Source organism: Phyllobates terribilis, unplaced genomic scaffold, assembly GCF_046119375.1.
Source record: "Phyllobates terribilis strain yellow unplaced genomic scaffold, ASM4611937v1 Scaffold_4__5_contigs__length_816908805, whole genome shotgun sequence".
Taxonomy (NCBI): Eukaryota; Metazoa; Chordata; class Amphibia; order Anura; family Dendrobatidae; genus Phyllobates; species Phyllobates terribilis.
In genome coordinates this window covers 700,843,563-700,868,888 of record NW_027362764.1, presented here as the reverse complement: position 1 = coordinate 700,868,888, position 25,326 = coordinate 700,843,563, and the positions used below count along the sequence as shown (strand labels likewise).

The 25,326-nt window shown below is 42.4% G+C and overlaps 1 protein-coding gene and 1 long non-coding RNA gene across 3 annotated transcripts in view; one reads left to right on the top strand and one right to left on the bottom strand.

The window, feature by feature from the left end:
- Positions 1–25,326, top strand: part of NIPAL2 (NIPA like domain containing 2) — a 192,014-nt gene that overhangs the window by 138,257 nt on the left and 28,431 nt on the right. For both annotated transcript variants that reach the window (XM_073679609.1, XM_073679607.1), the window contains exons 8-10: positions 1,694–1,782; positions 3,961–4,024; positions 17,392–17,486. In XM_073679609.1, the coding sequence (XP_073535710.1) occupies positions 1,694–1,782; positions 3,961–4,024; positions 17,392–17,486 (248 nt within the window). The remainder of the gene's footprint in view (positions 1–1,693; positions 1,783–3,960; positions 4,025–17,391; positions 17,487–25,326) is intronic.
- LOC141265915 (uncharacterized) overlaps positions 2,702–25,326 on the bottom strand; it is a 104,645-nt gene continuing 82,020 nt past the window's right edge. The window contains exons 3-4 of the long non-coding RNA XR_012320171.1: positions 8,297–8,445; positions 2,702–2,766 (exon numbers count right to left, since the gene is read on the bottom strand). This is a non-coding gene — a long non-coding RNA (uncharacterized lncRNA). The remainder of the gene's footprint in view (positions 2,767–8,296; positions 8,446–25,326) is intronic.

The following is a 25,326-nucleotide window of genomic DNA, read 5'->3' as shown; positions in this document are numbered from 1 at the left end:
GGTGCTATTCAAAACTACACCTCATCCCACAAAAACATTCGGCTATGTCGACAGAAAAATAAAAAAGTTCTGACTCTTGGAAGAAGAGAAGGATAAAAACGAAAAACTCAAAACCAGAAAATCGCCCACTCGGGAAGAGGTTAATCAAGCTAGAGCAGACACAATCAATAGTCAGTCTTCTAATGCAATCTGTCCAATGTTACTTATATAGGATGTCTTCAGTATCCCCGAATACTAAGTGCCCCAGGCATCTGCCTTACCTGTCTTCTCATGGAGGGCTGAAATACTGAGCACAAACTTTGGGATTCATTACATTTCCCTGTGACAACACTAAACTGACAGAGCAACGGGAAAGTGTTATCATAGGGCAAAACAGAGCAAAGGAGCTGCAGACATCAAGCTTGTAACTTCATCATGGGAAGAAGGTACTGAATTATTTTTTTTATGACTTTAAGCATTTTTTTCTTATTTTACTGCCGGAGTAGCATCACTAATGTCTGTTCTTGGCGTGTAGTAGCATACTCGCCAGCCGCCGTTCTTCTGGTCTCGGCGCAGCTTCGGTCGACTTCTTCAGTTTGTCACCTGCCGGCTCGCCCCAGTGTTTGCTGAATGAGCAGGAATTCACTTCTCAGTGTAAGGGCTCATTCACATGGCTGATTTCTCCATGTAAGAAAAAACAGATCAGTTATTCTGATCAGTGTTTGATCAGAGTGTTGTATGAGTGTCATCCGTTTTTTCTTGTATGTAGAGAAATTAAAAAAAGTTATTCCACCTTCTCCATTCTGATAGTCCATGGCAATCGGACCCCATTCAGATGTCATCCGAGTGAGATCCGATTTCCTTTACGGACCCATTGCCGATTTTGATCTGACCCTTGGATTAAAATTGGACATGTCTCTGATATTTTTAACGGATCACTCGCTCCAGGAAGAAATCAGACGTGCACAGCCCAATAGAATAATATAGGTGCGAGTGCTATCAGTGAAAACCACAGATGGCAGTAATGTGCGAAAATCGGAAGTGTGAATGAGCCCTAAATCTATGAGAGCCAGCACGAGGCTTCCGGTTAGTAAGGAGCTGCGGGCTAAAGATAGCGGAGGGCAAGGAGCTGCGGGCAAAAGATAGCGGAACGGGACCGAAGTGGCGCCGGAAAGAGAAGAAGACGGCGGCTGTTAATTATATTAATAGAGGCAGGGAACAGACATTAGTGCTACCACTCCGGCGGTGAAACATAAAATAACTCCAAAGTGGTGCTTTAAATGTTCAGTAAAGAGTCTTTTCTATATTGCTTTGCTTTAGTTTTCCTTTAATGAAGTATCAGGGTCTTGGACTTCTGTTCCCAGAGAAAAGAGCTTATTTTTCTACTTGTGTTATTGTCTATTTTCCTCAACAATAACCGAAACATAACTGAAAATAAGTGCGGAAAAAGAAATTTAATTACGGCCGTTTGTCTCATACATTGCTGGTGCATTTTTCAGGGATTAATTTTACATTGTTCCTGCCTTTCCCTCTCGTTTTTGATCTCGGAGGGGTAGTTATTTATTTAATTTGGCTTCCTGAGCGCTTTACGAAGTAATTCTCTGTCCTGATGAACACCATTCTCTATATAAATATTCATGATGCTGGTAAATCTTTATTAAAACGTCTACTGCATTATTCTCACTTGTTTTTCTTGTGTTTTTTTTTTCTTTAGGTTTTTAAATCAGGCAATGCAGCTTTACAATGCAACTGAAGTGGTGCCAATTAACTATGTATTTTTCACGACCAGCGCGATACTCGCAGGTACTGTGCTATTATGTCATAGTTTATAAAAACATCCAATAAAGTATATCTCATTTTTACGTCGCCTTATAATATGACTTCATGAAATCAGTCAGCTGCTGCTAATTTACGGCCAGTTGTAATGGTTTAGACTAATTCTTGACAACTTTTATCTCGGCAGTGTTTTATTGGATTATTAGTCAGAGGCAGTGCCAGCTTCAATAAAAGTCTCATTTCCATGTTTGTTCTCTATCCAAATCAATACTTTCTTATTGCGTTTTGTTTTTCTCTGTGTAAGCGTTTGGCCTGAGGCTTTCAATGGCTGTAAAGTTGGTTTTTTTTGTGTAATGTGGTTCATTTTAAGTTTATTTTAAAAAAAAATGGCTTTAAACTTTAGTTCTGCGAATTAAAGAAAATTAGCTTGAAGGACAAATTGAGATTAAATTCTCCACGTCAATATTTCAATTTAAAGCATTAATCTTATATATTACTAAAATAAATTAGAGCAGCGGCCATGCTTGAGTTATAATCGCAGAGCCATGTGCACGGAGCCTGTAGGTCATTGAGAACTGTAGGCACATTGTGTACCTCCCTATAGTGCTTCCGCCTGACACTATATTATGGATTACATAACACTGCACTACTGGACCAGGTGCGCAGGTAAGGTCCAAAACCCATATAGATATATAGAAAACCCCAGCACTCTGAGGAGTATGAGAAAAGTGATTTTAATAGCAGTCCACAGCAAATGTTTCTGTCAACATGACGTTCATCAGTGTACTGCAATGTACAAAAGGTGGAACCAGATACACAATTACAAAGATATACATATCAGCAGAAGTAAATACAAGTAAAAGCATTAAAATGATGGTCTCAGTGTCAAAATAGATCTTAGTCACATATAACGCAGATGAGGGTATGAGAAAGAAAAAGAACCTTACCAGTATGCTGGGGAAGGTATCGGAAAGAGGGGAGAAAATCGCAGTGTCTCCGCGGTGTGATTTTCTGTAAGAATTGAGAGAAGTGCATGACTATAGTGTCAGAGGTTCTAAGGAGGTATAGGATACCTGCTACAATGTGTGTGGGAATGAGATATGTCCTACCTGAAAATCAACGTAAAGGTTTTTGGCAGCCACATATATTTAGGTGTTAAAGATGTACAGATAGATGGATATGGGGTAGATAGATAAAGTTCCTTGAGTGGGTTGCTTACTGTACATGTATTAACCTAATAAATAAATGAAAAAAATGACATGGGTCCCACCCCTCAATTTTTTGTAACCAGCAAAGGTAAAGCTGAGAGCTGATATTATCAGGCTGGGAAGGTCCATAGTCATTTTGCCCCTACCCCAGCATAAAAATAGTGGACATGGCCTCATCGCTGCAGGATGGATGGTTACCACTGGAGTGGAGGTGCATGTGTGACAGGAGATTTAATAAGTAATTACTGAGGATTAGGGGTTTTTTTAGATACACATAGTTTCCTGCTTATGGACAGTTTTCCTATTATTCCAGACAACCCCTTAAATGTCAGTAACTAAACATGAAGTGGATTTAAAGAGGTTGTCCAAAACCTCTTTTTTTCTTTACGATGAGCCTAAAAAATTAACAGGCAGGTAGTTGCTAACTACCTGCCTGTTCTACGTTGCACCATCTCAGAGTGGTCACCGCCCGTTTTTGCCGGCGATTCAGCTGCTCCATGTCAACAGAGCAGCTCTTCCTCTTCTGGGCTGCTCTGTCGGAGGGGTATAAGTACTAACGTCATGCTAAATGACAGCCCGCTCCCAGCAGTTAGGCAGCGGGGAGCTGGCTGTCAGCCAGCATGATGTCAGCAGTAACGTCCTGTCAACAGAGGAAGGCAGGAGGCGAAGTCGCTGGTCTGTCAAATTGACATCATCGGAAGCTGCTGTAAACCCTCTGTGCCAGCAGAGATCAGCGGCGGGCGCAACACGCAAGTAGTTAGCAACTACCTACCTGTTAGTTCTTAGGCACATTGTAAAAATAAAAGAATAGTCCTAGATAGCCCATTTTAAAAATTACATTTGTCCAGTGAAAGTCTCTGACAACATATGAGAAATGACAGCACACATACGAGTTAAATGAGGAGGTTTACAAAATTCCCATTCCTACAAAACAAATGTCTATATAGATTTTGTAATGTTATTGTTTTAATAAAAATGTCCTTTTTCCTCTTCACAGGAATCATTTTTTACCAGGAGTTTCGAGATGCGGCCTTATTGAATATATTTATGTTTATTTTTGGGTAGGTAATTTAATCGGATTTGTTTGTTGGTCTGCTATACCCTATAGATAAATCCTCAGAAAAATCTTGGCAAATCTTGCAATAATCTTTTAAACTTTCTCATTCTGTTCTACTCGTGTGACCTCTAATCTTTATATATAACTCTTCTAAACTTGATAAGGTATTTAGAGAACTTTTTAAAATTGTAACTTACAGGGAATGGGGTGGGGGAGGTTTGTGATGTCCGACATTGTAAAACAGAAGACATGTCAACTCACCCGATGTACTGGCATCAACTTTTTCAGAATTGGAAGGTTGCTTCGTAGGCCTTATTCTTAGTTAAAAAAAATGTAATGTTCATTCTCTATTGGATTTTTCCAATTTTTCTAGTCCAACCCAGCAAAGTGAACAAAAGCTGGGAGATATATAGCCTGGCCTAGGTTATGTTTATGTATTTGTTTGTTTGTTCAGGAACAAAGATATATAATACATTTTTTTTACTATAGTATTGCAGATATACAGGTCCTGTAGTGCATCCCTACCGCTGCTCTGGCCTCTGTTGACCGGTCGCAGGAGTGATGCTACAGCGCATGTGACCACTGCAGCAAATCACTAGGCTTAAGGGTGTGGATATATTTAGGGGGTGCGGTTTGGGGTTCTGAATTTCACTTAAAGGTTCTATATTGGATGTTATATTATTATAGGGTATATTATTATATTTAGGGGATCTGATTTGGAGTCTATATTAATATAGAGGAATTTCTTCCATATAAGCCATGTCCCTCAAATTGGCAGCTTCCATTTTGCCATGTCCTGCTACTCAAGTGTCAATTAGTAAAAGACTCTCCCAGATTGTTTTCTCCGGTGTTGGCTCCTACCAGGCGTCTTCCTTTGCTCCTGGGACCACAAATGCTAGTAGTCCTTATGGATACACAACACCTTAAAGTGGTTGTCTTTCCTTGGCAAGTAATCTACACAGTGGATAAAGTGGTGATAATCCCTTTAACGTAGGTGAACACCACCATTTTCTCTCCGTCAGTGAAAAATGGTCCAATTTTTCTGATCTGACTTTGATCAGAGAGGCATTAGTTTTTCTCAGAGGCAGAGAGAGAAAAAAAAGTTTCTCCATTCTGTCAGTCCATGAAAATCGGACAGCACTTGGATGTCATTCGAGTGTGGTCCGATGTTCTTCATGGATCCTAAGACTTGAATGGCCAAGTGCGATGCGATTCTCAGATCAAAACCGGACATGTCACTGTTTTTCTTCCTTGGACCACTCTGTTCGAGGAAAGAATCTGACTTCTGTACAGCCCCTTAGAAAAGGAGCAAAACAGAGCAAAAATGAAAAATTGCCCAGTCTTTTTTTTTCTCCTTAAGAGTAAATGTGTTGTTTGCCTTCATCTCTATATGAAATCCAGATCTAGGAAATCCTCTATTGGGCCGTATACACGGAGGACTTGCCTTGTTTTCATTAAACCATAAGCAATAAAAACAAGTTTATGGTTCTTTACAAGTCTATCTAATTCCAGGCAATAAAAAGGCACTTTATAAATGGACAATCCATTAATTAGTCTAATGCTCGGCAATGATGATGTCTGGCTTGTTTTAGAGTCACTTACTTCGAAAACCAGGTTTCATTTTAGTCCATTTAGGCCTCTCAGACAGTGAAGTGCTTCAGCAGACAATGAATATCATAATTATCGGAGATAATTGCTGCAGAAAGCGGCCTGCTGTGTGGGAAGAAGAGCTTCTTGCATATTAATGGCTGATATTATGAAAGATATAAAAAGTGAAGGGAAGTAAAACGACTTTTGTAATGTGTTAATCTACGCTTTATGGAAAGTGGTTTTCAAATGAAATTATATTTTTCCAAGTGAATGATTTAATAGGGTCTTGTTTTCAATCAGTCATTACAATTTTATGTTTTAATCTCTGGTTTAGTCCTATTTATCATCGGTACCTTAATAATATAAGGTTTTTCATATATAAAAAGCTGACAAGGCTTTTGAAATCTATTATAAATGCAACTAAAACACCAGATAATAAAAACATAGCTGCACCTCTGGTAGCCCTGTACAATACGCATATAATAGACAATGGGATATGCTGTAATTTGCAAAAGGGGCTGTTGCATGAATCAATCCCCATTCCAGATTGCGGGTGCTCATTAAATTGGGGTACCAATGGCAAGGGATGAGCGAACCCGTGGCAGTTCGAGTTCTGGTACCAGAACTTTACCCTAACTTAAACATGAATTTGAACTCCATTGAAATGTATAGGGACCCAAACTTCGGAACTGCAAAATTCTTCCAGGAGAAGTCTGAATTCGGAGTTCAGCACCGGACACTAAGCGTCCACTACGAACCCCAAACTTTAAAGTTCGGGTACTTTCATCTCTACCGATGGCCATACTGGGCTGGTTATATATTTGCCCTTTAAACATAGTATTATTTGATAGCCATTCAGTGCAGTACATGAGAGACTTGGTCTACCGAAACCCATCTTTGGCTAAAATAGTGGATTCTTGAGTGGGTAGCCCCTCTGGCATTCATATACCCTCATAAGATAAATGAAAATGTGATTAAAGGGAACCTGTCACTAGGTTTTCCCCCATATCAAATACAGCAGCACCTGTAAACCCTCTTTTACAGCATACTAGAATGCTGTATGTAATCCCCAAGTACTCAAATACAGTGCAGTCCAGTCCGATAGGCATCTCTGGTCTTGGTTCGGCGCCTCCTCTCTTCTTGCAAGCGCTGCCCTCCTTCCCTGCTTTGTGTGGATGACGCATCCTATGTCATCCGCATGGTGTCCTCTATTGTACACCTTTACAGGCGCACTTCTCTTTGTCCTGTTGAGGACAGAACAAAGTACTGTAGCGCTCATGCGCCAGCAAAGGCCAAAGAGCGCTGATAACCCACAGGTAAAGTCGGTGCAGGCGCTCTACAGTACATGAGCATGATGTGGAGGACTCTGTGTGGATGACATAGGATGCAACATCCACATGAAGCAAGGAAAGAGGACAGTGATCGCAAGAAGAGAGGAGGTGCCGGATCAAGACCAGAGACGCACCATTGGACTGGACTGCCCTATCTGTGAGTATAGTAAAAGATCTTTTTTGTACCTTCCAGAGGAGATTGAGGACATACAGGTTCTTCTCACAAAATTAAAATTTTATCAAAAAGTTTATTTATTTCAGTTCTTCAATCCAAAAAGTGAAACTCATATATTATATAGAGTCATTACAAACAGAGTGATCTATCCCAAGTGTTTATTTCTGTTAATGTTGATGATTATGGCTTGCAGCCAATGAAAACACAAAAGTCATTATCTCAGTAAATTAGAATAATTAACAAAAAACACCTGCAAAGGCTTCCTACGCATTTAAAAGGGTCATTTAGTCTGTCTGTTTCAGAAGGCTCCACAATCATGGGGAAGACTGCTGACTTGACAGATGTCCAGAAGGCCGGATGATTAAAGCAAAATCAATTTCAGCTTATGAAGGTCTCGCATGCCTATATTACAGTGTCTGACGCTACAGAGCCCCAGACATGACAAGCTGAGATCCACTGTGTGATCTTACCCTTAAGTGCATTAATATCATTCTCTTCACCTGTCCTTGTTAAAGGGAATGTGTCATCAGAAAATAACCGAATTATATACATCAGATTTTTGTGGAACTTGTATATTCTAAAAACATTTTGGCAGTCTTTTTTTTCCATATCATATCATTTCATTAAAAATAAAAATAAAAATTAGAAATCTTGCTATTCTCACACTGGCCACTAGGTTTGTTTTCAGACTCTTAACTTCCTATTGTTTCAGGAAATTCACATGTACATTAGCATCAATGAACAGACTCTTGTATTTTTTTGTATTGAAGCATCTAATGAGCGTGTACAAAAGTGATAGATGTGATATCTCCTATTGTGACTGGTGGATCCTGTGTATACAGGTGTTACAGGTCATTGTAATCCTGTCTCTACTGATAAGGAAACTACTATAAACTATTACTGAATAGACTGGAAGTGTGAGTCAAACCAAGCCCCAGTGGCCAGTTTAGATCACTAATTTTAGGGGGGGGGGATTTGTTAGAAATATCTTGATATAGAGAGAAAAATCACCAAATTCTTAAAAAAAAAAAAAAAAAAAACGTGTAACCGACAAACACCATGTAAACAATAGGTAATTTTCTGACAACAATATTACAGCCATATGGAGACCATATAGCGGTAGATACCAGCCCTGCAGACCATACAAGTGATTACAACACAGTTACAGATAGGGACTTACAGCTGACGTTCCTTCTGATGGAGTCGTCACTTTTCCCATCTTTTCCATCTGGCTCAGACCGACATGACAACTTCTTCCAGTCACGACTCGTCTTCAGAGATTACAACGAAGACACATTTCACTTTTCACATTTCCAGCAGCGTCCCCATCTACAGTAGTGTTCAAAATAATAGCAGTCCAATATGACTAACCAGATTAATCATTGTTTTTGATATAAATTATATTACCACATGTCAAACAATTTATCAGTTGGTGCAGTAGATTCTAAGAAAACCACCAGACTCGGCCTTCATGATCTGCAGGTTTTTGAGTCTGTGTATTTGAATAATTAATTGAAAGGGGGTGTGTTCAAAATAATAGCAGTGTGGAGTTCAATTAGTGAGGTCAATCATTCTGTGAAGAAACAGGTGTGAATCAGGTGGCCCTTATTTAAGAGTGAAGCCAGCACATGTTGTACATGCATTTCTCCTTGAAAGCTGAGAAATATGGGTCGTTTGAGATATTGTTCAGAAGAATAGCATACTGATTAAAAAGTTGATTGGAGAGGGTAAAACTTTTAAAGCAGTGCAGACAATGATAGGCTGTTCAACTAAAATGATCTCCAGTGCTTTAAAATGGAAAGCAAAACCAGAGACGTAGAAGAAACGGGAAGACTACCATTCAAATGGATCGAAAAATAGCCAGAATGGCAAAGGCTCAGCTAGTGATCAGCTCCAGGATGATCAAAGACAGTCTCAAGTTATCTGTGAGTACTGTGACAGTTAAGACGCCTGTGTGAAGCTAATCTCTTAGCAAGAAATCACCGCAAAGTCCCACTGTTAAAAAATAAAAAATAAATAAAAAAAAAAGACCTGTACTGAAGCGGATACAATTTGCCAAAGAACACATCAACTGGCCTAAAGAGAAATGGAGAAACATTTTGTGGATTGATGAAAGTAAAATTGTTCTTTTTGGGTCCAAAGGCCACAGACAGTTCATCAGACAACACTCAAACTACATTCAAGCCACAGTACACTCTGAACACAGTGAAGCATGGTGGTGCAAGCATCATGGTATGGGTGTGTTTCTCTTACTATGGTGGCGGATCTCTTTACCGCATACCAGGGATCGTGGACCAGTTTGCATATATTAAAATACTTGACGAGGTCATGTTGCCTTAAGAGGATATGCCCTTCAAATTGGTGTTTCAACAAGACAACAACCCTAAACACACCAGTAAATGAGCAAAATCTTGGTTCCAGTCCAACAAAATTGAGGTTATGGAGTGGCCAGCCCAATCCCCGGACCTTCTACTATATAATTGTCTTATCCCGTCTGTCTGTCTGTCCTGGAAATCCCGCGTCGCTCATTGGTCCGGCAGCGGCCAATCAGCGCCGCGGGATTTCTGAAAAAAGATGGCGGCCGTTAGCGGCTCATCTGGCGGACGGAGGTCAGCGGCGATGCAGCAGGGAGATGAGCGGCGCTAGCAGCACAACTACCCCGACCGACGCCGCTGACCTCCATGCGGCTAACGTCGGAAGATCAGCGGCTTGGCCCGCTGATCTCCCGACAGCAAGTGTGAACGGAGGACCGGGGAGCGGCGCCGCCGGTCGGGATGCTTCTGCTGCGAGCAGCCGCTCATCTCCCGGCTTCTCGCAGCAGAAGGAGCCGCACAGGCAGCGCCGCTCCCCGGTCCTCGCTAATACGGAGCCGCACAAGCAGCGCCGCTCCTGGGCCCACACTAATACGATGCTGATTGGTCACGGTGGCCGGCCGAGACCAATCAGCGAGATGGGCGGCAAATTTAAACGCCGCTCTGCTGATTAATCGCGGCCGGTCACCGCGACCAATCAGCGAGATGGGCGGCAAATTTAAACGCCGCTGTGCTGATTGGTCGCGGTGGCCGGCCACGACCAATCAGCGAGATATCCGGCAAATTTAAACGCCGCTCTGCTGATTAATCGCGGCCGGCCACCGCGACCAATCAGCGAGATGGGCGGCAAATTTAAACGCCGCTCTGCTGATTGGTCGTGGTCGGCCACCGCGACCAATCAGCGAGATGGGCGGCAAATTTAAACGCCGCTCTGCTGATTGGTCGCGGTGGCTGACCGCGACCAATGAGCGAGATGGGCGGCAAATTTGAATGCCGCTGTACTGATTGGTCGCGGTGGCTGACCGCGACGAATCAGCGAGATGGGCGGCAAATTTGAATGCCCCTGTGCTGATTGGTCGCGGTGGCCGGCCGTGACCAATCAGCGAGATGGGCGGCAAATTTAAACGCCGCTCTGCTGATTGGTCGCGGTCGCCGGCCGGCCGAGACCAATCAGCGAGATTGCCGGCAAATTTAAACAACGCTCTGCTGATTGGTCAATTTTATCGCCAAATTTAAACAAGCTCTCCGGTCCTCACTAACACAGTTCGCTGATTGGTCGCGGCCGCCACCCGTGACCAATCACCGATATTGCCGGCAAATTTAAACACCGTTTTGCTGATTAGTCGCGGTTGCCGGCCGCGACCAATCAGCGATTTTGGCGCCAAATTTAAACAACGTTCTGCTGATTGCGCCCGGTCGGCCGCATACCTTTTCTAGAATACCCGATGCGTTAGAATCGGGCCACCATCTAGTAATCTGATAAAACACTTGTGGGGTGACATCAAAAATGCAGTTTCTGAGACAAAACCAACAAATATAAAAAATTTGTGGAATGTAGTCAAAGCATCCTGGGCGGGAATAACAGTTGACAGGTGCCAGAAGTTGTTTAACTCTATGTGAAGCAGTTCTAAAAAACTGTAGGTATATAACTAAATATTAGGTTAGTGCTTCACAGGAATCTTAAATCCTCAAAAAAAAAAAAGGCTACATATTGTGAGTTTGTAAAGACAAATGCCGACACTGCTGTTTTTTAGAACAGCCCAATGTTCATTTTTTGTTATTTTCTGTAAAGTAGTTAAACTTTTATATACATTTCTCTTTATGTTTTGAATTATAAAACAGTATACATCGTTTCCAATGCATGGAAATAAAAACTAGTATAAAGATTTTGTGCTTAACTCATGTTTTTGAACACACTGTTACTTTGAACACTACTGTATTCTCAACCTGCACAAACTCATTATCCTGCTGACACCTCAATATTGAACCCCTGCAGCAGTATGTGTCCCTGTTACTGCACCTGCTGTGTAGTACAAAAAAGGGTTCCTCTTACTGCCCCACATAGTAATGGCCATTACTGTGCCCTCTAGATGGAAAAATTGCCCCCTAGAAAATATTAATGCCCTGTAAAATTGCCATAGAAAACAGTGTCCACATTTTTTACCCCTAAAAAGTAATAATGCCCTATGTGCACCTTTGATGTTCACAATATTCTTAGTGCTCATATAACAATAATGCTTCTTAAATGTCCACTTAACATTGAGTCATGTTCCAAGCTCCTCCATGTGCAGGTTCCCCATACACAGTATGGTGAACCCACAGCTCCTCCATACACAGCATGATGGGCCCGCAGCTCCCTTATACATGGTATGATGGCCCACATCTCAACTATACACAGTATAATAGACCCACAACTCCCCCAAAACACTGTATAATGACCCCCACAGTAGTCCACACACTGTGTAATGGCCCCCATAGTGTATAAAACCCCCACACTGTATAATGGCCCCCAGAGTAGCCTCCAAACTGTATAATGACTCTCACAATAGTCCCCACAGTGTATAATGGCCCCCGCATTAGCTCCCACAGTGTATAATAGCCCACCACAGTAGTCCCCACACTGTATGATGGCCCCCGAGGTAGGCCCCAAACTTTATAATGGCCCCCACATTAGCTGCCACTCTGTATAATGGCCCCCACTTAGCTGCAACGCTGTATAATGGCCCCACATTAGTTCCCACACTGTATAATGGCCCCCACACCTTATGGAGGGCCCACACTGTATAAGGGCTCCTCATAGTAGTCTCTAAAGTGTATTAGGGCCCCCCCATACTTAATCATGCTCCCACAGTCACACCACAAATTTTAAAATAAAAAACATCATATACTCGCCTAAGCCATGATAATAATAATCTTTATTTTTATATAGCGCTAACATATTCCGCAGCTCTTTACATACATTATCGTCGCTGTCCCCATCGGGGCTCACAATCTAGATTCCCTATCAGTATGTCTTTGGGGTGTGGGAGGAAACCGGAGAACCCGGAGGAAACCCACGCAAACACAGGGAGAACATACAAACTCCTTGCAGATGTTGTCCTTGGTGGGATTTGAACCCAGGACCCCAGCGCTGCAAGGCTGCAGTGCTAACCACTGCGCCACCGTGCTGTCCATGATCCTGACGAAGTATAGCGCAGGCGGACTAGCGTGCTGTCATCGCACACGCAGGACATCAGACTCCTGGCACGGCACAATGGCGTTACTGTGCCGGAACTCTGGCATCGTGTGCATGCATCAGCGCCTCGACCAGTGCATTGCCCTGCCATTCTGTAGACCGGAGGCTTAAAGCAACCTGCAGTCTACTGATTGGAGAGCGTTAGCGCAGGAACATCATGTCTCCTCGCTCTACCACAGGGCTTAACTGTATCGGCGTGCTGCACACACTGATATAGTTAGCAGTAAAAATACCTCCGGGTGGGCCCCCAGTGAGTAAGCGGCCCGGGGCGGCCCAGTCCTCCCCGGTAGATACACAACTGATTTATGTGTATAAATAGTTTACTAGATACTTTAAATATCAAAATTCAACATCTTGCTGCCTAAAATCATTTGCTTTTTGAGGCTGTTTCAGGCCCAGCCATAATCAGACAGTGTTACAACCCGAAGTTTCTATCCTTAATATATTGTGACATTTCTAAAGGAGAACAAATCTGCTTGACAGACGTGTCTTCTGGGAATGGACAGAGCTGTAGCAATATTTTGTTGGGTTTTGTTTGTTTGTTTTTCCAAAAAAGGGAATTCTGCTATCATGTTGAATCCCCAAATGTTTTCTGACAAGAGTCAGTACTAAACTTAATAAGTAACTATCGTTTTATTTATTTCTTTTTTTAAAATTAAGTAGTACACGTGAAAATATTGTAATGTATCTTCATAGAGAAAACTGCTTCTTTCTCCTCTTGAACTAATCAATCACTCAGAATTCACCGATAAAATGTGTCTTCAGTGAATACATATTTTCACATTACTGAGATAGGAGATGATGTCTATGAAGAGGGGAGTAGGAAGGAGGCGCTAGTGACCGACAGATGTTCTCCTGAAACAACAGTATCTGGAACAACAAAATTCCAATAATCTTTCTTTATTGATGCAGCGCATTTTAGAGAATTCATGTACAAACAATATTGGACACCGAACAGCAACAAACCGGTGCACAATGCAACAATAAGATCGAGAGCCCTAATCACAAGAGCTTACCATCTATGAATAAGTAGTGACACAAAGCAAAATTATCCAAAATCATTAAATAATATTTATCTGAAGGATCTTCTTTGTACAACCCCAACTTTTTAGGGCCCTTAGATACATTTTCTCCTACGTTAAGCGGCCCTGTCGCAGTTGACTAAGTCTTGCTGGCCGCCTCCAATACACATATACGGCCGAAAATGATGCACGACAAAACAAACAATGACTCTGTCTGCACCAATGTAGTCAATGGCCTTGTCGGGCGCATATGCCCGAATCCTGTTTTGCAGGCCCATTCAGACATAAGCCCGAAGAGGTCCACTGAACGTAGGAGAAATCAGTGTGACAAGGCCCTTAGAAAGTTCTCTTGGCAGTGGAGGGCCTTATGATCAGCTCATTATCTCCCTACCAGAACCTCAAGCAGTAGACAACAATCTGTGGGGCAACCTGGCATAAGGTATATAGCTTCCCTGCAGCGCCACCACAGGGGAAATTAAACATTACAGATAGAAAGATACCCAGTTTGTAATCATTCTGTATTTTGGCCAAAGACGAGGATCCTGAACATGGATACCCCTTATTTCCACCTCTATTAACTCAGAATTTGGGTACAAAAAATAGGTTATCTAAACCTGACATCCTGTTTGACCCCGTGCTGACATAAGATGTACGGTACGTGTACATGCCTCTAACATCCATGGGTCTGTGGGTGTTAACCTGTTAAATCCCTCTGTCAATTTCTGACAGCGGCATTCAACACACGCCTGCAGGGGCTACGTCATTTCCCATCGGAACGCCTGGAAAGTGATCGTGGGGCTCCAATGTGTTGTCATTACAGTCGGGGATCTGCTGAAGACCCCCGTGTCTGTCGTTATGATCCTTCTGTTTAAAGTCAGCATTTAGCTGGCATTCATAGGCGATCGTGATTTTAACTATACATAGCAGTGCTCCGATCTATCAAAATATAAAATAAATTAATCCGATCGGTAAATGGCGTAATGACAAAGCAATCGAAACACCAGAATTATGTTTGTTTGGCCTCGGCAACATTCCAATAAAATACAATAACACTCGATCAAAACATCGTATCTACCCCAAAATTACATAATTAAAAACGTCTGCTAAGGGCGCAAAAAATAAGCCCTCACCCGGCCCCATATCCTGCAAACGAAAACATTATGGGTCTCGGAAAATGGCATCACAATAAAGTGGTTTTGTGTTTTTGGGGTTTTTTTTGACAAATTTCCGAATTTTTTTTTACCACTTAAATAAAAAAAACTATACACATACATGCCTTCAAACATGCCACAATCACGCCCATCCTCAAAACGCCATCCCTCGACCCATCCACCCTGTCCAGCTATCGCCCCATATCGCTGCTCCCATTTCCTCCCACTTTTCATCTAACTCTCTCTTCGACAACCGACAATCCGGCTTCCGCCCCCACCATTCCACCGAAACTGCCCTTACTAAAATCACCAATGACCTACTTACAGCCAAAGCTAACAGACAATTCTCTGTACTCCTTCTACTTGACCTGTCTTCTGCTTTCGATACAGTTGACCATTACCTCCTACTACAGATCCTCTCTTCCTTTGGCGTCAAAGACCTTGCCCTATCCTGGATCTCCTCATACCTTTCTAACCGCACATTTAGCGTCTCCCACTCCCACGCTACCTCCTCACCCACCCCCCTCTCTGTTGGAGTCCCTCAAGGCTCTGTCCTAGGACCCCTACTCTTCTCAATCTATACCCTTGGCCTGGGACAGCTCCTAAAATCCTATGGCTTCCAGTACCATCTGTACGCTGATGACACCCAGATCTACCTCTCTGGCCCAGACGTCACCTCTCTGCTGTCCAGAATCCCAGCATGTCTAGCAGCCATATCCTCCTTCTTCTCCTCTCGCTACCTCAAGCTCAATGTGGACAAAACTGAACTCATTATCTTTCCCCCATCTCGCATATCTTCCCCACCTGATCTATCTATCACAATAAACGACATCACTCTTTCCGCTGTACCGACAATCCGCTGCCTCGGAGTAACCCTTGACTCTGCCCTGTCCTTCAAACCCCACATCCAAGCTCTCGCCACCTCCTGTCGCCTCCAGCTCAAAAATATTTCCAGAATCCGTCCTTTCCTCAAACCTAACTCTACTAAACTGCTTGTGCATGCCCTCATCATCTCCCGCCTCGACTATTGCAACATCCTCCCCTGTGGCCTCCCTGCTAACACTCTCGCACCCCTCCAGTCCATCCTCAACTCTGCTGCACGACTTGTTCATCTCTCGCCTCGCAACTCCTCTGCTAAGCCCCTTTGCAAATCGCTTCACTGGCTCCCAATTGCCCAGCGCATCCAGTTCAAACTACTAACACTGACCTACAAAGCCATCCATAACCTCTCTCCTCCGTACATCTCTGAACTAATCTCCCGATATCTTCCCTCACGTAACCTCCGGTCCTCCCACGACCTCCTTCTCTCCTCCACACTTATCCGTTCCTCACGCAATCGCCTCCAAGATTTCTCCCGAATATCCCCCATCCTCTGGAACTCTGTGCATCAACATGTCCGATTATCCACCACATCCGGATCCTTCAGACGGAACCTGAAAACCCATCTCTTCAAGAAAGCTTACAGCCTGCAATGACCACACTGCCTCCTCAACAGCGCCGAAGCTACTACTACTGCAACCCCCCCAACCTACTGTCTCCTCCCCACTCCTGTAGAATGTAAGCCCGCAAGGGCAGGGTCCTCTTCCCTCCGTACCAGTCTATCATTGTTAGTTTGTTTACTGTAGTGATATTCTTATTTTATGTAACCCCTTATGTACAGCGCCATGGAATCAATGGCGCTATATAAATTAATAATAATAATAATGTTTGGTATCTGCGTACTCGTACTAATCTGGAGAATCATATTGCCAGGTCAGTTTTACCATATAGTGAACATGCTAAATAATTTAAAAAAAAAAAGAAAAAACACTTGTGAAATTGCACTTTTTTTTGCTATTTCAAGGCACTTTGAATTTTTTTCCCCCTTTCCTTTCAAACCCTCGTAGGGCTATATTGATGGAAAAATAAAAAAAGTTATGGCTCTTGGAAGAAGGGCAGGAAAAAAATGAAAATGGAAAAATGGCCACGGCGTGACGGGGTTAATAAATTACTAATATCAATAACTGAATGCATGCCTTATTCACCTCCCTAAAAATATTCTGTCATTGTCCTGCATTTTCGATTATGGTTGACGCAGCTAATAAAGAAGGGACGTTGGGTTGGGCTTGCGGTATCTACTCTATGGGAACAGTGTGGGCTGTGATGGAGGAGGATGGGTTTTGGGGATTTTGGTAATATATGCATGGCTGCCTTCACGGTCATGTCAGATTTCTTTCTCCGGTGACGAATGCCTGATATATTTATAACTGTGGATTTAAAACTTTTTTTTTGCATTAAACAGATTAACACGGTGCAGAGATAACCTTTGGCTCTGCCAAATAATAATGTATTCTCGTCATCTATCAAACTTTGTGTTCTCCTTATTTATGGAGCCTTTTTCTTTGCTTGGCTTTCCATCCCCCGATTAAGCTTTTCTCCAATCTCTCCAATTTTATGAAGGTCTATAAAGTTATATAATGTAATCACTTATATCAGGGACTCGGGATATTTGGATTTGAAGCCGCCAGCAGCATATATGACATTGCCTATATGTATAACTCATTGTGTTCCTGCAGGTGCCTCTTGTCTTTCCTTGGGGTCTTTCTAATTGCTAGAAACCAAGAGAAACATACTTTCCAAGAACCTTATATCAACTTTGGGGAAATTCCTGGTAAGTAATAAAATAATATTGATTGAGTATAAATCCAGTATGTTTTAGTAGGAGTTTTATTGCAGCCAATACTGCAGAGTGTAAATTAATGGCCGGTAATTACTGTGTTTTCCTACTAATGAGCGTCTCCGAGTCACAGTAGGGGATCGGAGTAGGGTATGAAATAATATTGTTCACAGGGAACCAGGATTTGATGGTGAAAAATAATTCTGACGTTTATAAAAAAAAATAAAAAAAAATCTGTAATTTTTGTACATTTTTTGTTGATTGAGCCATTTCAGGGATTGTTTTCTTGTGGGTTTTTTGTGTGATGAGCTGACAATTTTAATAATAATAATTTGAGGTACAGATCACATTTGTATCTCTTATTGCATTTTTTAAGTGAGGTGACCAAATAAAACTCTGTAATTTTGGATTTTTTTTTCTCTTTATGGTGTTTACCCTGTGAGTTAATTAATTTTTATATTTTCATAGACCGCACGTTTATGGAAGCAGTGATACCAGACATGATGGATTGTTGTTTTTTAATTACTTTATTTTTAGCAAGGGATAGAAAGGTGATTTGAATTTTTATGTTTATATTTTTTTTTCAAACTTTTCCATTTTTTTTCTTAAATTTTTTTAGACTTTCTAAGCGGACATAAACCAAAGATCATCTGATCAATAGTGAACTATAGCCGAAAGTTGAGTTTCACAGGAGTACCAAAATGGCAAAGGCGGGGTCTTTAGCAGGCCTCTGGCCGCCATGGTGTCAATCAGTGCCCCGCAATCGCATCATGGAGGGCTGATGGTAGTTTGTGCTCACGAGCACCAGCAACAACTCTATTTAAACGCCACTGCCAGAGATTACCAGCAGCATTTAAATGGTTAACAGCAGCAATCGGAGCTCAGCTCCAGTCGCTGTTGTCAGAGACAGATGCCAGCGTCTACCTTGTGTGGAGATTACCCCCACAGTCACTTACATGTATGAGGGGAATGTGCTGTTAGAAAATTATCTATTGTTTAACACTGATATGTAACGTGTATTTTTGATCTTTGTTAAAAGACCAAATTAGTAATCTTGCAATTTTCACACTTACCACTGCGCTATTTTACTTTCCATCCTTTCAAGAAGAGTTTGCAGCAGTTTCCTTGTCATCAGAGGCAGGATTACAATGACAGGTAACACCTCTATGCACAACAGATAATACAGGATCCACTATTCACAATAGCTGATGTCTTAGCTCAACCTGTTCTCCCTTCATAATGGCCTTTGCACACGCTCATTAGATGCTTCAATACAAAAGATAGGATCAGAGTCAGCCTATTGCGTCTAATGTACATGCTGACTTACTGAAAGTACAGGGAATCTAGAATAGCCCCAGTAGTCAGAATGAAAATTGTACTATTTTTTTTTCTTTAAATACAGCTTGTGATATGACAAAAAATACCAAAAAAAAAACAAAACAAAAAAAACAAACATTTAAAATAAAAACCTGATGCAATCTGTTAGAGCTGATGAATCGTTAAAATAGAAGATTTTCTTAGTGAAACAGTTAGTCTCAAACTACCCAACTCACCAGCACTGCCATTAGTGTAGAAGCCCTATACAGATATAAAAAAAAACTATATATATATATATATATATATATATATATATATATATATATATATATATATATATACCGTATATTCCGGCGTATAAGACGACCTGGTGTATAAGACGACCCCCCTACTTTCCTGTTAAAATATCGAGTTTAGGATATATTCACCGTATAAGACTACCCCTTTTCCAACGCATACCAAACACCGGTAAAAATTTTAAAAAAACAGATTTGAATTTAACATTGTCCTTTTTTTAATTTAAATTCTTATGACATGCAGGTATATAGCAGGAAAACTGTCACTCATAAACATATTAAAATAGGGGGGACCCCACGTCATTTTTTGGGGGGGTCCCCCATTCTAATAGCTAGTAAAGGCTAGGTATTCAGCTGGGGGCTGATATTAGTAGCCTGGGAAGCTCCGTGGGTATTACCCTCTTCCCAGACTTCAAACATCTGCCCCAGCCGTCTGCTTAACCTCCGCTAGAGACTATAATGATGGTGGATCCCACGCCAATTTTCTTTTTAAAAAATCCTTTATTTTAACACTAAATGACAATTGAGGGGTTAATAAAGATGCAGTCCCTAAATTATTAATTTTGTAATTAATTTTTCCCAAAAATGTTGACGTGGGGCTTCGCCATATTTTTGTGTCCAGCCAGGTACAGCAGGCAGGAACGGGCTGCACCCAACCACCAGCTGCCTATTTGTACCTGGCCGGACACAACAATATAGGGAAGCCCTTTTTTTTTAAATTATTTCATGAAATAATTTAAAAAAAAAATACATGGTGCTTCGCCCTATTTTTGTGTCCAGCCAGGTACAACTAGGCAGCTGGGGGCTGGAATCCGCAGCGCAGGGAGGCCCAAGCTTTCTGGGCCCCCCCCCGCTGCAAATTGCAGTCCGCAGCCGCCCCGGAAAATGGCGCGTTCATAGAAGCGCCATCTTCTGGCGCTGTACCCAACTCATCCAGGGCCCTGGTGCGGTGGCTCACTGGGTAATAAAGGGGTTAGGGCCAGCTTGGCATTATCAGCTGGCCCTAAGCCCGAAATTCATGGGGTCACGCCAATATTAGACATGACCACCATGAATTTCTAGTAAAGTAATTAAAAAAAACACAACACCCAGAATAAAGTCCTTTAATTGAAATAAAGACACAATTTTTTAATGTTCTAAATTAAACCATACTTACCATCACGCCCATTCCAGCTGAAGCCAACGATCTCCTGCAATAAAAGAAAAATAATAAACCAACCTCATCCTTACCTCTCCATGGTTCCCAGGACCGGTCCAGCTCTGCTACATTCACATGACAGGCTGCACCGCAGCAGAACGCTGCCGTTCAGCTTGCCATGCGGCAGACACTGAGAAGCGCAGGCATGCTTGTGCTCCTCAGTGTCTGACTGTGACGGCATCCAGATGAGCCGAGATCATGTCCAATGAACTCGGCTCACCTCATGCACGTCACTGACAGCGTGGGAAAATTCTCCTGCTCCCCGCATGCGCAGTAGAAGTTTCCCACGCTGTCAGTGACGGACGTCCAGGAGGTGAGCTGAGTTCATTGTCGGCTCATCTGGATGCCGTCACAGAGAGACGCTGAGGAGCGGAAGCATGCCTGCGCTTCTCAGTGTCTGCGGGATGACAGGCTGGATGGCAGCGTTCTGCTGCGGTCCAGCCTGTCATCTCGATGTAGCAGAGCTGGAGCTGTCCTGGGAACCATGGAAAGGTAAGGATGAGGTTGCTTTATTATTTTACTTTTATTGCAGGAGATCGTTGGCTTCAGCTGGAATGGGCGTGATGGTAAGTATGGTTTAATTTAGAACAATAAAGATTTGTGTCTTTATTTCAATTAAAGGACTTTATTCTGGGTGTTTGTGTTTTTTTTAACTTTGACTATGGGGTTAGTAATGGGGGTGTCTTATAGACGCCTCTCCATTACTAACCTGGGCTTGATGTCAGCTGGCATTATAAGCTGACATCAACCCCAGCCCTATTACCCCACTGCCACCGCTACAGGGCAGTGGGAAGAGCGAGGCTAAGTGCCAGAATTGGCGCATCCTATGAATGCGCCATTTCTGGGGCGGCTGACGGCTGGTGTTTCTAGCCTGGGAGGGGGCCAATATTCATGGCACCCTTCCTGGGCTACTAATATCAGCCTCCAGCTGTCTGCCTAGCCTTTGCTAGCTATTAAAATAGGGGGGACCCCACGTCATTTTTTTGGGATCCCCCATTTTAATAGCTAGTAAAGGCTAGGTATTCAGCTGGGGGCTGATATTAGTAGCCTGGGAAGCTCCGTGGGTATTACCCCCTTCCCAGGCTTCAAACATCTGCCCCAGCCGTCTGCTTAACCTCCGCTAGAGACTAAAATTAAGGGGAACCCCACGCCAATTTTTTTTTAAATAAATCCGTTATTTTAACACTAGATGACAAGTACAGTAACCAGCACTGTCCCTGTACTTCATATATATGTGACTGACATGTTTCTATCTATCTAATCTATGTGTGAAGCTCTATTCTGTCTGTTATAAATTGTCGGGTACAGATGCTGAAATGCCGGCCGGCTTTTTTAAAGAGACGGTGCATGAAAACACTATTATTTGTTTTAATAAATCCTTTACACTAAATGACAAGTACAGTAAGCAATACTGTCACTGTACTTCATATATATGTGACTGACATGTTTCTATCTATCTAATCTATGTGTGAAGCTCTATTCTTTCTATTCTAAATTGTCGGGTGCCGGCTTATGCCGCTGCTGAATTGCCGGCTTTTCATATATTGTCACAGAAGCGATGCGAACTTCCCTGCTCCGGACACAGCGCAGCGCTTCTGTGACAAGTGAAAGCTGTCGGCACAGAAGCCCTGCGCTGTGTCCAGAGCTGGGAAGACACTGCGATGTGTCAGTTTCAGCACAGAAGCGCTGACTGTCTGGACCTACCGCCGCCGTATTTTAACTCCCTCCACCTTATATTAACTCCGACATGGCAGGGATACGGCCACGGCAGCTTATTAACACCCCCAGAGTATCCCCGCATGTCAATTTCTGAAAGTTCAAAAGCATTACCGGCGTATAAGACGACCCCAGACTAGACAGAAGATTTTTCAGTCTTCAAAAGTCGTCTTATACGCCGGAATATACGGTATATATATATATATATATATATATATATATATATATATATATATATATATATATATATATATATACATATATATATATATATACTGCTCAAAAAATAAAGGGAACACTTAAACAACAGAATATAACTCCAAGTGAATCAAACTTCTATGAAATCAAACTGTCCACTTAGGAAGCAACTGTTATGATCTGCAACAAGTACTAAGGAAAGAAGGGGAAAGCTTTCCCTACAGTAAGACTAAGCTGAATCCCTACGATGTATCGGGCTGCCTGTTCCTAGTGAACAGACCCGCCTAGTCCTAGGCTAGTCTGAACGAAGACCTATAGAATAAAGGAATATAGAAAAAGGAGAACACCCAGCTGAGGAGGATGTATGATTGTTAAGAACAAATTCTGCGAGAGGCAGAAACTCAGACCACCCCTCTTGATTGTCCGCCACAAAACAACGCAAAAACTGCTCAACATCCTGGTTCTTTCTTTCAGTCTGTCCATTAGAATCAGGATTATACCCAGACAAAAATGACAAATGGACTCCCAACCTGTCACAAAAAGCACGCCAAAAGCGAGCCACAAACTGAGGTCCTCTATCAGAAACAATATCCGTGGGAACGCCATGGAGCTTGACAATCTCCTTAACAAACGCCTTAGCAAGTGTCTTGGCGCAGGGCAACTTAATGAATGGAACCAAATGACACATCTTACTAAAACAGTCCACGACCACTCAGATAACAGTAAAACCCTCGGACACGGGAAGATCAGCAATAAAATCCATTGTGAGACGCGTCCAAGGCGCACTACGGACCTCCAGAGGGAAAAGTAACCCCGCAGCTGGAGTATGTGAAGCCTTTGACCTAGCACACACAGTACATTGACGCACTTACTTGATGACTTCTTTCTGCCATCCAGGCCACCAAAAACTGCGACTGATAAGTCTCTTAGTCTCAGAAATTCCTGGATGACCTGCCAACCGAGACTCATGACACTCCACAAACAAATCTCTCCTAAAGGCTCTAGGCACGAACAACCTCCCATTGGGAGTGTTAGATGGAGCATCATCTTGAGCGTTTAGAATCCCATTCTTCAAAACGGAGTCCAGTGCCGCCACTACCACTCCTTTCTGTAAAATGCTCTCCTCCTCCTCGGCACCGACTGCAGGAGAGAAGCTGCGAGATAAAGCATCGGCTTTAACATTCTTAGTACCATGGATATAGGTAACAGAAAAATGAAACCAAGAAAAAAAAAGTGCCCACCTAGGTTGACGGGCATTCAAGCGCTTGGCAGCATCCAGATAGATCAAATCCTTATGATCTGTGAAAACCTGAATAGGAAATCGAGCGCCTTCCAAAAAATGACGCCAATGTTCAAACACGAGTTTAATAGCCAGCAACTCCCGATTTCCAACATCATAATTCAATTCGGTTTCCGAAAATTTTTTCGAAAAGAAGGCACGAGGATGTACTCCGTCCCTGTTCTCCTGAGACAAAACTGCTCCGACCCCCACTGATGAAGCATCGACCTCGACCAAAAAAGGCTTGGTCTCATCATGCTGCATAACGATAGGGGCTGAACTGAACCTCTCTTTGAGATACTTAAACGCTTCAATGGCCTCAGTAGTCCATTGGACCGTATTCGCACCTTTCCTGGTGAGATCAGTTAGAGGCTTAACAATCACAGAAAAATTCTTTAATGAATTTCCTGTAATAATTGGCAAAACCCAAAAATCTCTGTATAGATTTCAAACCAATAGGCCTAGGCCATTCCTGCACAGCCTGAACCTTCACCGGGTCCATCTCAAAGCCCTCGCTGGAGACAATGTAGCCCAAAAAACTAATTTTCTGCACAGCGAACTCACATTTCTCCAGCTTAGCAAAGAGTGAATTATCACTCAATAACTGCAAAACGTCACATACACTCTGCCAATGGGACTCTAGATCTGGCGAATAAATCAAAATGTCATCCAAATACACAACCACATTCTTACCAATCAAAGGTCTCAGGATGTCATTAATAAGGTTCTGAAAAAATGCAGGTGCATTGGTAATTCCAAAAGGCATCACCAGATTCTCAAAATGACCTACCGGAGTGTTAAAAGCAGTTTTCCATTCATCACCCTCCTTCACTCGTAACAAATTGTATGCCCCCCGGAGATCAATCTTAGAGAACCACTTGGCCCCCACTAACTGTTTAAACAAGTCAGGAATTAACGGCAATGGGTAGGAATTGCGTACAGTAATCTTATTAATTTCACTAAAATCCAGACATGGACTCAAACTCCCGTCCTTTTTTTTAACAAAGAAAAATCCAACTGCCACAGGCAACTTAGAAGGTCTAATGTGACCAGCAGCCAGTCTGTATGTACTCCTCCAAGGCCTTTCTTTCAGGGATAGTTAGATTAAACAAGCGACTCTTGGGAAGTTTAGCTCCCGGAATAAACTCAATGGCGCAATCATAATCCCTATGTGGAGGTAAAATTTGCGACTCCTCCTCCGAAAAAACCCTCCAAAAATCTTGAATAGGTACAGGTAATTCCCCTTTTCCCACAGCCGCAATGCAACCATTACAACATTTATCATAGCATTTCGGACTCCATGACTTTATCATATTAGTAGACCAGTCCAGCAAAGGATTGTGCAGTTTTAACCAAGGCAATCCTAGAACGACCGGAGAGGGTAAATTATCTAATACAACCAAGTCCAAAATTTCTAGGTGAAGTCCATTGATAGTGAGGGGAAATGCAGCAACCTTGTGAGTAATACATTTCAAGGGAGTGTTATCAATAGCAATCACAGAAATAGGTGATGACAAAGGTTTGAATTTCAATTTAAGTTTTTCCAAAAACCCTTTATCAATCACATTAAGTGTTGAACCACAATCCACAAATACCTGAAATTCAATCAAATTTTCCTGTAAAGTAGTACTCCCTGAAAGAAATACTCCTGCAGAGCGTAAACAAGCTATACGGGCTTACCTGACCTTTTTTTTTTCTTTACTTAAACGAAGCTCACAATACTTAATCAAATGGTCAGCTTTACCACAATAAAGACACAATCCCTCGGCGAACCTCCGGTCTCTTTCCTGAGAGCAGAGCGACATCGCCCCAACTTCCATCGGTTCTCCG